Source organism: Phalaenopsis equestris, unplaced genomic scaffold, assembly GCF_001263595.1.
Source record: "Phalaenopsis equestris unplaced genomic scaffold, ASM126359v1 Scaffold225623, whole genome shotgun sequence".
NCBI lineage: Eukaryota > Viridiplantae > Streptophyta > Magnoliopsida > Asparagales > Orchidaceae > Phalaenopsis > Phalaenopsis equestris.
In genome coordinates, this window is record NW_018243663.1 from 74,395 (window position 1) to 86,769 (window position 12,375).

The window sequence follows — 12,375 nt, forward strand, 5'->3', positions numbered from 1 at the left end:
CTTTCCATAAATGTTGATATACGAGACGTATTTGTTTTTTTTTTAATAATTATAAATTTTTACATTTTGCAAAAGTTAATTTTAAAAAATCACAATGATTGGCATGCTTTCTTTTTTTTTTTTTTTTTTTTTTAGTGCTGTCATGTTGTAGTGATCAGTTGGCCAAGTCACCATTTTGAGGAAAAGAATGGTATCGAGATATTCTATACAAACTCCAAATAATATTTCAGCTGAAAATTTTGAGAATTTATCGCTATCATCTAAGTTTTATTTTGAACAAGCATTCCAAATTGAGTGGTTCAATAAAATAAATTTAATGTTGTGAAGAACATTTTCAATTTTGAATGGACCTAAATTGAATGCTTAGAAGTTTTATAGGAAATTCCTCGAGACCATTTGGAGGAGAATTTCCTTGTAATCTTGTATCCTTAGTCCAAGAAGCATATCCATGAAAAAAATGTAACAAAACTAATATTGCTCAATTTTGTGATCATTAAAGAACTATGATGTTTAAAAATCATAAAATGAACAATAGTGATCTCTCCAGGTCCGATGAAGCGTCCGAAATCATGGACGACTCTTGTGTATTTGACTCAAGTGGACTTCCTCTATATTCCTTGTATGCGGAGGATATTTAGTGAAGAAAGTTACAAGACTTTGAAAATGCCATGTCATTTCCTATTAGCAACAGGCATTTATCTTCAATCTTCGTTGATGCTTGTCTTTGATCACAGCTCAAGAAGCCAATGTCCATCACCAATCTTTATCTGTAATAGATCAATGCCGACATCCAACTTTGCTTATATGTCTTCATCGGTCACAGACAAAGGTTATTTGCCCTTGCTCGTCCATCACCTTATGCCATTAGATAACTCCAACGCCCCATCGTCTTTTATTATGTTATAACGTTCTTTGTTATCTTTACATGCGAGCAGCGGGTATAGAGCCGAACAAGCCATGCATTTATGGAGAGCATGTTGACAAGTTACAAATGCTTGTTTGTAAGTATCTTTTTGTTTCTGAATTAGTGACAATACTAAAAATCCCACTTCGTAAGATAGGAAATGAGTTTTGGAATGCCAACAAGTCACATTATAAATATTATTGGACGATTGTACTGCACTATTTTTTGAGTTTTGGAATGCCAAAAAGTCACATTATAAATATTATTGGACGACTGTACTGCACTATTTATTTTTTCTTCGAATTTTTTAAAGTATTTCTTGTGTATTTGACTCGAGTGAACTTCCTCTATATTCCTTGTATGAAATATCTAGCATTTGTCTATTTAAAGATGGATGCTGAAAAGATTTAATACTTTATAAGCTTTTGCTTGATCTATATCTATCGAATGACATAAATTAACATACTTCATAGTTGCAAGTTATTGTATTATATTTGAAATAATTTGAATGTATAATGGATCTCCTGATAGTTGCTCATCAATCATGTGCTAAAGATGACAACATCAAAGTTATTGATCTGGTATTTCTTTGGGTTATAAATTGGCAATCATCCATTATAATTGTCATATTATGTGTCTTGTGTGCTAAAACATTTATTTTTGTTGAAGATAGAATTTATTATTTTAACGATGAAAAAAAATAGTGCACATATGCTAAAAATAATTTGAGAGCAACTAATGGAGATATAGAATTTTTTATGTAAGAAAATAAAAGGGGGTAAAAGTTAGGGGGCATTGCCCTGTTAAAATTATTCTATTAATGCAAGTTGTGAAATTACAAAAAATATATTTTCTAGTAATTGGTGATGTAATATATTCAATGTGATAGATATGAACTATGAAAATGATTTCTATGGTGGAATTAGGACATGTCTTGAAGCGTTGGAGAAGTGATTTTTAGTAATATGCTCGATCATTCTTATAAAATGAGATACTTGAGAACAAGTAGGGGCCTGTCAGCTTTGATAGAGATGGTTGAATAGTGACTTGTTACTGAAGACAATGGCATGATGGCTTTCCCAAGGACTCCTTGATGGAACTTGCTCTTATTATGAGGATTGTTTAGTTTTATAGTGAGCTTACTTGAATTACTGCACTGGTTGAACTGCAATTATTATTCATTGTTTGGTTCATTTTGGACAATTCTTTATTTTGCTCATTATATGTCAGATTGATTCTATTTAATTGTTTTCGGGAAAGATGAGCTCCATAATTTCAGGGACGTCCTGAAGGTTCTTATGACACTGCGAACTAGAGTCTTCCTTTCTGAGGTCACGTCAGCCCCATAGCTACAGTCGACAGTTCTACAGATGCCCGATGGGCTGACAGTCAGGTTGATTCCATCATGAATTGATAGCATCATTGGAGGGCAGTTTAGGAGAAAACATCCATCTCCTTCATATTAAAAACATCATTATTTTACTTGTAATTTCATTGATTTTTTTTCTTTTTCCTAACACTTTTGGTACTCACTGCTAAATGAGTGGTGTATTAGAACTTTTGTTGTGTTTTGAAATAAATTTCTGCTTCTGAAATATCAAATATATTGGTGTCACATTTCTGTTATAGAAAAAAATTACTAAATAAGGGCAGACTGGTTATTTTTCCAGAAACAATTGCCCCGCAGCTGTTTTCATACAGCTGCAACAAACAGATAGTCAGCTTCCCCGCAGCAGCTTCCTGAGGTAGCGCAGCTACAGCTGAAAAACTGCAGCTGCACCAAGCAAACCCTTACTCCAGTGGCCAAATTAGACATTATAAGAGTTCTTTCCTTGGCAGTCAACAGAGAGTGAGAATTACATCAACTTAATATCAAGAATACGTTCTTGAAAGAAAATTTTGAAGAAATGTATCTGAAAATCCAACCATGACAAGAAAATGACTCAAAATAAATATCTAGTTTGTAAATTAAAAAAGTCACTTTATGGCCTCAAACAATCTTTACGAGCTTGATTTGAGCATCAAGACGCTAAAATCTACTATCCAATATCAAGCAGATCATACACTATCTATAAAGCATACCAAAAGAGTTAAAAAGAATGTACTCATTATCTATGTAGAAGAATAAGAAGGTTCTTGTCATTCAGTTTGAAATTAATGATCTATGAGCGATGATATATTTTTTGGGAATGAAAGTTGTCAACTGCAAGATGGGTATTATGATAACACAATTAAAATACATCCTAGACATACTAAAAGAGACAAGAATGTTGGAGTGTAAAACTGTTGAGACTCCTATGGATTTCAACAAAAATTTAAATTGAATGAGAGAAAAGTAACTAGTGAAAAAGGTAAAATACCAGACTCGTGGGTAAAATTACATATCTATCACACACAATACACCTAATATTGCTTACTGCATCGGCATTATGAGTCAACATATGAATAGTCCAAATAAAGAATATTTGCAGATGGTTTAAAGAATATTGAGATTTCTTAAAAACATCTCAACAGAGAGTTACTTTTTAAGAAATCGGACAACGGGAAGGTAGATGTTTACAGTGATTCTAATTGGCCATGAATACTCATGGACAGAATGTGTACTTCCGGGTATCATTTTTATGTCCGAAGAAATCTTGTTGCTTTCAGGAGCAATAAATAAGCAGTGGTCAATAGAAATAGTGTAGAATTTGAGTACCGAGCAAAGTTTTTGTGAATTTGTGAAGAAATGTGGATCCAAAGGTTAATAAATCGGTTGGGATACTCCATCGTTAATTGGGATACTCCATCGTTAATCCAATAAAGATGTTTTGTGACAGCCAAGTCATAATTAGTGCTGCAAAGAATCTTGTGTATCATAACATGACCAAACACATTGAGATTGATAGATATTTTATCTCTAAAAAGGTTATGGATGCATTGTTCACTTAATATAAATTTCAACTTAAAGTTACTGATGTCTTTACTAAATCTTTACCTCTAGTTAGCTTCACTGACTTGAATTACAAGTTGGGTTTTTATAGCATCTATAACCCAGCTAGAGAGAATGTGGAATACTAAGTTTCCTATTTCAATTTTATTCTCACTTGTTCCCTTCTTATTATGGCATATTTCTTTCTTTCTTGAGTTATATTTTCTTTGGTAAGTTGTGATTGTTGTAATTAATCTTGCCCTAGAAATTCTTTATTATATAAGGAGAATAGTTGTAAATTGAGAAATAAGAGAATATGTATTTCTCTTACTTTCTTCAATGACAATTAATCTTTTTTCCCTTCTAAATTTCACAAAATAGTTTGATGCCCAAAATCCTCTTACAAAACTATGAGCCAACCCAATTCTGGATTCTTAAGGTAATTTGGAAGTCATTTTAATTCCTTCTTCTTTTCCCATTCTACAAGTTGCCAGATCTCTTCGCACTACCACCCATCAACCTCCACCCTCATTCTCTAAATTATGTTGCAATCAATATATCAATCCATACCATTCCATTGCCCCACTCTTCACAAAAAAAGGACATTAACTCACGAAATTCAATGGCACATATCCATGACTAAACTTCTAATTTAAAAAACAAAACAATATTTAAGTTATAACGGTTAGATGACTGGGTGAACGGAACGTTCTCTAAAATGAAATATCAAAATATTCTGAGAATTATCTTTGTATCCTCCTATCCGTATAAAGTTATTAACTTGGGATTTGTAAAAGCAAAAAAAAAAATTCAACCTTTCTCCCTTCACAGCAAGGATACCTGCCATGACATCACTATGACCAGATATGAACTTAGTAGCCGAGTGCATCACAATGTCTGCAAGAAGACAAAGAACACATTACTGTTATTTATATACAAGTATGAGGTCTTAGTATATAGAAAATAGGGAACCTGCGCCAAATTCTAGCGGCTGAGACAAAACTGGAGACATGATACTGTTATCCACCAAAACAAGAGCTCCATGTGCATGAGCCAACTCTGATATTTTCTGTGTATTAGGAAAGAAAATAATAATTGATGCTTTCTAAAAAAAAATGATGCTTTATCAAAAAAAGAAAAATATTGTAAGAATGGCACAAAGAAAAGGAAAGCCTATGACAAGAAAGGTCAAAAGAGCATATTTATCGGCAAATGAATACATCCCTCGAGCAAAAAATGAACAGCACTAAGGTAAAACGTATAGCAGAAAAGGGAAACAACGCTATGTGCATTAAAGACATACATGACTGGAAAATATTGCATTATTATAACCAAATTAGATTGACTCTAAGAATCATTAGATCTATCATCAATCACTTATTTATTAAGTCAATAATGCAAAGGCAATTTAATGCTTTGCATTAATTAATTTAAATGCAAAGATGCTGAAGAACTTTTCTTTGCTAGGAAACTTGACCATACTTTGAAAATTGCTGGTATTGATACTATTCTGAAGCTTCTTCATAAAAAGTCAATCACAAAGCAAATCACAGTACAATAACAATAAAAACGAACTTACAAGGAAACAAAAATAAACAATAGTGAGTTGATGCAAAGCAAATGATGGAGGAAATGGCCAATATATGTTGACTACCTTTTTAGAGGTTTGGGAATTAGAAGGCTATACACAATATCAAAAAACACAAACACATTCTTATCAACCAATGAAAATCATGAAGTAAAAATAAATTCTTCTTCCTGCACATAAATTTTGCATATACTGGTTTCTTCAACGAGTCTATTCAGCTTTGCAGTGAAGTTCAAGTTTGTGTTAAACAAGCACAATACAGTCATATTGTTTTGAAATTTCCAAAAGAGTACACTAAAGTAATTTAATAGTTTTGGCATGCAAATTACTGAACCGTGTCATTCTTCCATTAAATCTGCATAGAAACAAGCACCAAAAGCATGTAGGGGAAACATAGAATTGGTAAGTAGCGAAAATTTTTCTGGAAGCTCAAGTAACACAAAGATTTTTATTATAAAAAGCAACCGAAAAAAGCAGGGCAACCATAAAATGATGAAAGTAAGAGAACAATTTGTGCTGCTAAAAAACGATGTTGTGATAACCATTCTATTAAAAGGCATGCAAACATAGATACCTAGAAATGTTAACAAACTATCACACAATGCATAATCCAATGTTCATTTAAATAAAAAATAATGATGTGTGTTTATTACATATTTTAACAAAATCGAGCATAATTTTAAAGGCTTAGCATACAGAACATATTGAACATTGACTCAACCACTTACATTCATTAATATTTTTATTTGTTGATTAACATATAACTTGATTAAATACTTATTTTATAATGGTTTTGATGGTTATATAATGACTGATTTTATATGTTGTACAAACTTTCTGATCCTATGCATTTTAAAAATGAAGATATTACTAGACATATAAATATGATGTAAGTGCATATTGAGCAAATAGCCAAATGTTCAATTAAATTTCAATTTTATATTTCATTAACATTTTTGTTTCTAAAAGTATTGGAACTAGTATTGGATGAATTAGTATAGATTTTGATGAAAATTATAAATAACATATGTTAGAGAATAAAATTACATGTTTATTTTCTTAGCAAATATATTTTTTATGTTCAATTAAAGCTTAAGCTCTGCCCAAACTCAATAGAAAAACAAATAAACAAGCTTGAATAAGAATATATAAATATTACCATGTTCAAGCTCAACACCACTTGATTAAGAAAAAATGAAAAGGCTTGAAGGCAATAATACTCTGCTCAATTTGATTCACTAACCTTATATACTTGCGTACATACGTGTGTAATGTGAATGTGCAATATTATGCAAGGGAAGTGGAAATACTCATATTGACATTTAAAAGAACTAAAATAAATTATTCAAATGAAATCTCATAAATTAGGAAATCAATTTAATGGGTATTTATAATGTATACAATGCTAGAAATTAGCTAGGATATTTAAATTTTGCATTTGGCATGAAAGCAACTTTATCATACTTATTTCACGTATAAAGAGTTAATTTAGTTGAGTAAAAAGCAATAAGATTACACGTATATCAGCTATTTGTATGCGAGGATTGGTAGGACTCTCCAACCAAACAAGCTTAGTCTTTGATCCAATTACAGAAGCCACTTCAAGCAAATTAGATGTATCAACTCGCCTGTCATGTTGGATAGAATCATAATATATGTCATTTCCCCATTCTGGTAAATAGCTGCAGTACAAAAATACAATTGTATGAATCATTTTTGAAAGGTTTCCAACTCACTTGACCACAATGCCTTTCCTTGGGACCACTTGAGAGAGCAATGGGCCGGAGCCACCATAAATGTCCTCTCCAGCAACAATTTCCTCACCTAAAAAATCATATATAACTTGCAAAATTTATTGGCTTCCTGAATAGAAACTAAATCTAACAATCTATAGAAAATTACCAGAGGCAATAAGAGAAAGGATGGTAGAAAGAGCAGCCATTCCACTAGTGAAACAAAATGCACGATGAGCTTTCTCCAATTTTGCTAAAAGACTGATTGTCAGCAAACATACAAGTCAATAGTATACCAATATTAAGGTTACTGTACCTGCAGCTTCACAAGCTTAGAACGATCGGACTGAACTTCTAATTTTTACAAACCTTTGTAAGACATCTCTAGTAGGATTTCCACTTCTAGTGTAATCATAAGGCCCGTTTTCCGTGGCCGATGGCTAGCATTCAAACATAAAATATTTTTGTAGAATTAGGTGATGCAACAAAAAGCACACATCTAAGGATGGAATGAGCAATAAAACAACTAATGCTAAAAAAAGTTCTTCTTATGTCCTGCGCTGATTGTTTGCTAAAACATAACTCTGTTTCTAACTCAAAAAAATTTCCTGTATGCTGTTACACCCTACATACGCTTGGAAAAACAGTAGTGCTGTCATTGGAAATTATTTCTAAGAAAAGCATAAATCATTACTCAGGACAGTTCATTAGCATTTTTCATGAACAAACAGAATGTATATCAATTTGTTGTCATTTTTGCCCAAATGGGCCAGCTAAAGCAATGCCCAGAACTTCATATATCCCAAGCATCAAGAAGAAAAAAAACAACAGCACATTCCATAAATTCTCACTAAGTAAAAAACAAAGAACTTCAGGTGGTTAGAAATCAAAAAATAAATAAATAATCACTTGCTAAAACAGCTTTTAATCAATAAGCATGTTATATGCAAGGTCCTAAATTTAAGTCATCTTGTGAACCCTTGTCGCCATGAGAAAGCATATCGCCCAAATGATAAACCAAAGTTCATATCTTCTGTTCAGCTGAGTATCATCTTTGAATGGGTGCAGCAAGAAAAAGAAGAGTCATTGAAGATCAACAATGTATTATTCTGTTCCATAATTTGAATAAAACAAAACACCATGAGAATCACGAGGCTACATGAAGATGCTTTTTAAAGTCACCTGCTTAAAAGTGGATGTCTGGTACAAAGGGATGCTAAGCGCTCCATACGGATCAAACGAATTATCAAAGGTAGTCAGGATTGTCGATATTCTTGGCTCCATATTCACGTCAGTGTATTTTTCTAGTTACATAAAATAATATTTGATGGTCAAATAAAGAAAAATAATCAAATCCGAGAAAACAGATTAAATATAAAACAATAAAAAGGCCTACCCATTTCAAGTGAGGAACTTTCCAATCTATCAGCAACTCCTTCAACCAGTGCAGAAGAGATCATGTCCCTCTTGCGTTCTCCACCGCAATTCATCACAAATCTCTCCTTTCTTTGGTTCACAGACAACCCTAAGCCTCGCGTACGACCAAAGCAGCACCTCGAACCCTATTGTAAGAGAAAATGTTAGAATTAAAATAAAGACAAACTCGGTGTGAAAAGGGAGAGATAATTCAGAGAAGGGACGTGCAATCTTTTATTATCCCATATCAATGAAGGAGCAGCGCTTACTTACTTGGTCGGCTAAGCGCATACTCGGGGCAATACCAGAAGTTGCAGCCAAACGGTAGACAATGTTGGCAGTGGTGATGGCAGCGGCAGCGTCCATGGCAGGCGGCGAGGAGAATAGGGCATAATGGCCCTACTTTGCGCCTGCGCTCTCCTTTGACGTTCGCGGAACCGAGCAGAAAATGGAGCAGTATCGGCACGGCAGCACGGACCTCCTGGAAGGGACTTGAGTGTGGCCGCACAGACAACCCTAGTTTATTATGCGTGCGCTCTCCTTTGACCTTCGCGGAACCGAGCGAGCAGTATCTTGGCAGCACGGACCTCCTGGAAGGGACTTAAGTGTGGCCGCACAGACAACCCTAGTTTATTATGCGTTGTGAAAAATTCGAGTTTTGTGCAAGGAAATATAAAAGTCAAGTGTTGAAGATGTAAATACAGAAGAATTATATTTTATGTCTGTAAAAAGTCAAATCCATGTAGGCAAATAAAATTAAAAAATTATTATCAGAAAAATTTAATGTATTTATATCAAAAAATATATGCATAATTTACAATTAAAATCAGTAAAAAAAAAATATTAAAAACTGACTTACCAATGAAATTTAATGCAAAGTTTGAGATTTGAGGCATTCGCAGATGAAATTCAAGGGAACCAAGGCTAAAACTTAGCAACTCCACAGCAATAGGAAAATTGGAACTCGTCTCATCATCAATAACAATAGATCTTAGCAATTTCTATCGTTTCGTCGCATTTGCCTCGCTGCAATTAGTCTGAGAGAAATGAGAGGAGCAAAAATGTAATCTTAAGGAAAATGAGAAGAGCAAATATGTATGGAGGGAACATTTGAGAAGATTGGCATTGCCAAATAAGAATAATGATTCTTTCATGCAACCAAGTATAAAGAGTTTTCGTCAACACAGAAAAATCACAGGGATAGCTTTCATCCAATATATTTAGCATAAACAAAGGTAAAAAATGTTATAATATAAAAAACTTAATATTTACTTGAAAACTCTTGCAAATTTAACATACATAAGTTGTTCCCTACCTTTGAACATTTCTCTCCTGCAATCATTGTTATAAGCATTTAAAGAAAAGCATAATAAATGACAAATAAAGTAAAAGCTAATTAACGAACTGGAAAGAAGAATACTAGAAAAAAAAAATGATTTGGCACATATGACAGCTCAAAATTTAAGATAATAAGAAAAGTAGAGGCTATCTTGCAACAGGTTATATAGAGAAACTGCTCGGAACATCTTCCGAACTAACTCCTATCGTAATGATTGGGTTCAAGAAAAATGTATAACGATAATGATTACAAACTTTTCAATATGTTTTGCATTGATTGATAATTTTGCACAATAAGTTTATTAGGAATCAAGTTAAACACGTCATTCTCTATGTATAAAATAAGACAATCATTAAGCTAGTCATCACTCATTCAATTATATAATTGATGTTTAATAATTTTCATTGCAGAAAAAACTCTATCAACCGTAGCAGTAGCAATGGTAAAGCTAGTGCCAATGTATTGTAAACTAAAGGATGCACACAATACTTCTTAGTTTTAACAAGCTGTTTTGCAATGTCAGTAAAACCTATCAGAAATGAGAAATCATCACTAAAGTGCATTGCAGTAATAAAAGTAGATAATCGATCATCGAGAGCTACAAGCAGAACTACAGAAAAATCATAGAGATATAACTATGCAAGACGAATTAGCTTTCCCTTATCAAAAGTTGAGAAAGAATCACTTGGATTCAGACAAGCTATACAGAGAAGCAATGCAATATTTTCTCTAGAGGAACTATTATTCAACTCTTGAAGTTGCATGCCAATCACATTATAGAATAACTCAACACAATAATGATGGAAAGTTGTAATTTCTTCACATCTCCACATTGTTCTTCGTTGGGCCTTAAAAGTGAAGTTTATATTTGGAATATCAATTTCAAAAACATTACAAAAGTGAGCCGCTTCTTCTAATAAGGATTCACATGTATTATTTCGCATTATTTGCATTTGTTGTTTCAATACCTACACTAATTTCATTGCATTCACAATATGTTCATCTTTTTTTAAAAAATTTACAGCAATTCATTTGTAAACCCTAAAATATTGATCATTAAAGGCATTGTGAAGACAAAGTTAAAAATTTTCATTGCATCACTTAGAACAACGGCTTCAACTGATTATTGATCATACACTTCGTCCTCTTTTATAATCTCAATTACTTCAAGTACAAATGCATATATTTTCGTGAGATTAATTAAATTATTGAAATGTGAGCTCCAATCAATGTCTCCATCTCGTTGCAAAGTAAGTTCTTGATTCAAACCACGAGTGCTAATTAAATTTAATCTCTAAGATGTAAAAGAACTTTCTCATGTTAAATGGATTTAAGAGCCTCACTCCTCTTACAAGAAGCTACGACCATATTTAGGATTCTTGAAGTGAACTCAAAAATATGTTTAACTTGCTGGTGATTTTTACTATAGAAACCAAATATAAACTTAAGCTGATGAGCGAAGCAATGAGCATTCGATTCGATAGAAGACTTTCACTGTTGCTGGTTAATCTTTCTGAAACATAGAATGCTTAAGGATTATAATTAAGATTGAGTGCTTTCAAACCATTGAACTTATCTAGCATATTAAATATCCCATCATACCCATGGCCACATATCCTATGTAAGCTTAATGATTTTTTTGCAAGTATGGATTCAAGAGCTGTTTTGAGTGCAACTGAGTTTGTTGAGGAAATGTGTTTAGACCAATAAATCTTTCAATAACTTGCCCATTTTTATTAACATATCTCATTGCAGCTGCTAATTGTTCCTTTGTTGACACATCACAAGACTAATCAACTATGATAAAAAAAAAATTAGAATCACCTAGATCTTTCATGATAGAAGCGAAAGTCTCAACTACTACAGCTTGACAAAGTTTCTTTTGAACTTTTGGTGAAATTAATTGTAATTTTGTGTTGATATTTTCAAATGTAACTTTCTTGATTTCTTCATGATGGTTCGCAAGAAAATGAAATAACTCCAAATAATTTCCTTGATTAGTTGATTCAGATGATTTATCATGACCACAAAATGACAATCCTTATTGTAGAAGAAATAAAAAACAATCAATAGATATGGTCAACATGATTTTATTATCTTTTTTATTCCCCACATCCTTACTCAATCACATGGTGGAAGCACTTTGTACTTAAGGCTTTATTAGATCTTCACATTTTGTCTTGCCTAATTATGAGCATTGTTATGATCTAAAACATGTACTAAAAGTTTTTTTTTTCCAATTTTTAAATCCTTCATAGCAAATGAATCTCCACCTCATTGACTTGTTCTAACCATTTCTTGAGGCTTAAATAAATAACAATAGAGGCAACATCCTGCATATTTTTGCACGTTATATTCTAACCAAGATGGATGATCCTCAAACCATTCTGAATTAAATCCCTGGGCAAAGTTATTTATTAGTGTTCGAGGAAGATTATGACCTTTTTGTTGATGTAGTCCTTTAAGCAAATACGTTCTTTGTAC

General features: G+C 32.7%; 1 protein-coding gene across 1 annotated transcript in view; it reads right to left on the reverse strand.

The window, feature by feature from the left end:
* The window catches only part of LOC110037835 (cystathionine beta-lyase, chloroplastic), a gene marked incomplete at its 3' end in the record, with an annotated part of 33,713 nt that extends 24,493 nt beyond the window's left edge, over nt 1-9,220 (reverse strand). The window contains 10 exon segments of the mRNA XM_020742563.1: nt 4,631-4,712; nt 4,788-4,884; nt 6,920-7,031; nt 7,140-7,227; nt 7,306-7,397; nt 7,506-7,576; nt 8,319-8,440; nt 8,533-8,698; nt 8,826-8,962; nt 9,089-9,220. Of these exon segments, the coding sequence (XP_020598222.1) occupies nt 4,631-4,712; nt 4,788-4,884; nt 6,920-7,031; nt 7,140-7,227; nt 7,306-7,397; nt 7,506-7,576; nt 8,319-8,440; nt 8,533-8,698; nt 8,826-8,918 (923 nt within the window). The 5' untranslated portion in view covers nt 8,919-8,962; nt 9,089-9,220.
* Nucleotides 9,221-12,375: the final 3,155 nt, after the last annotated feature.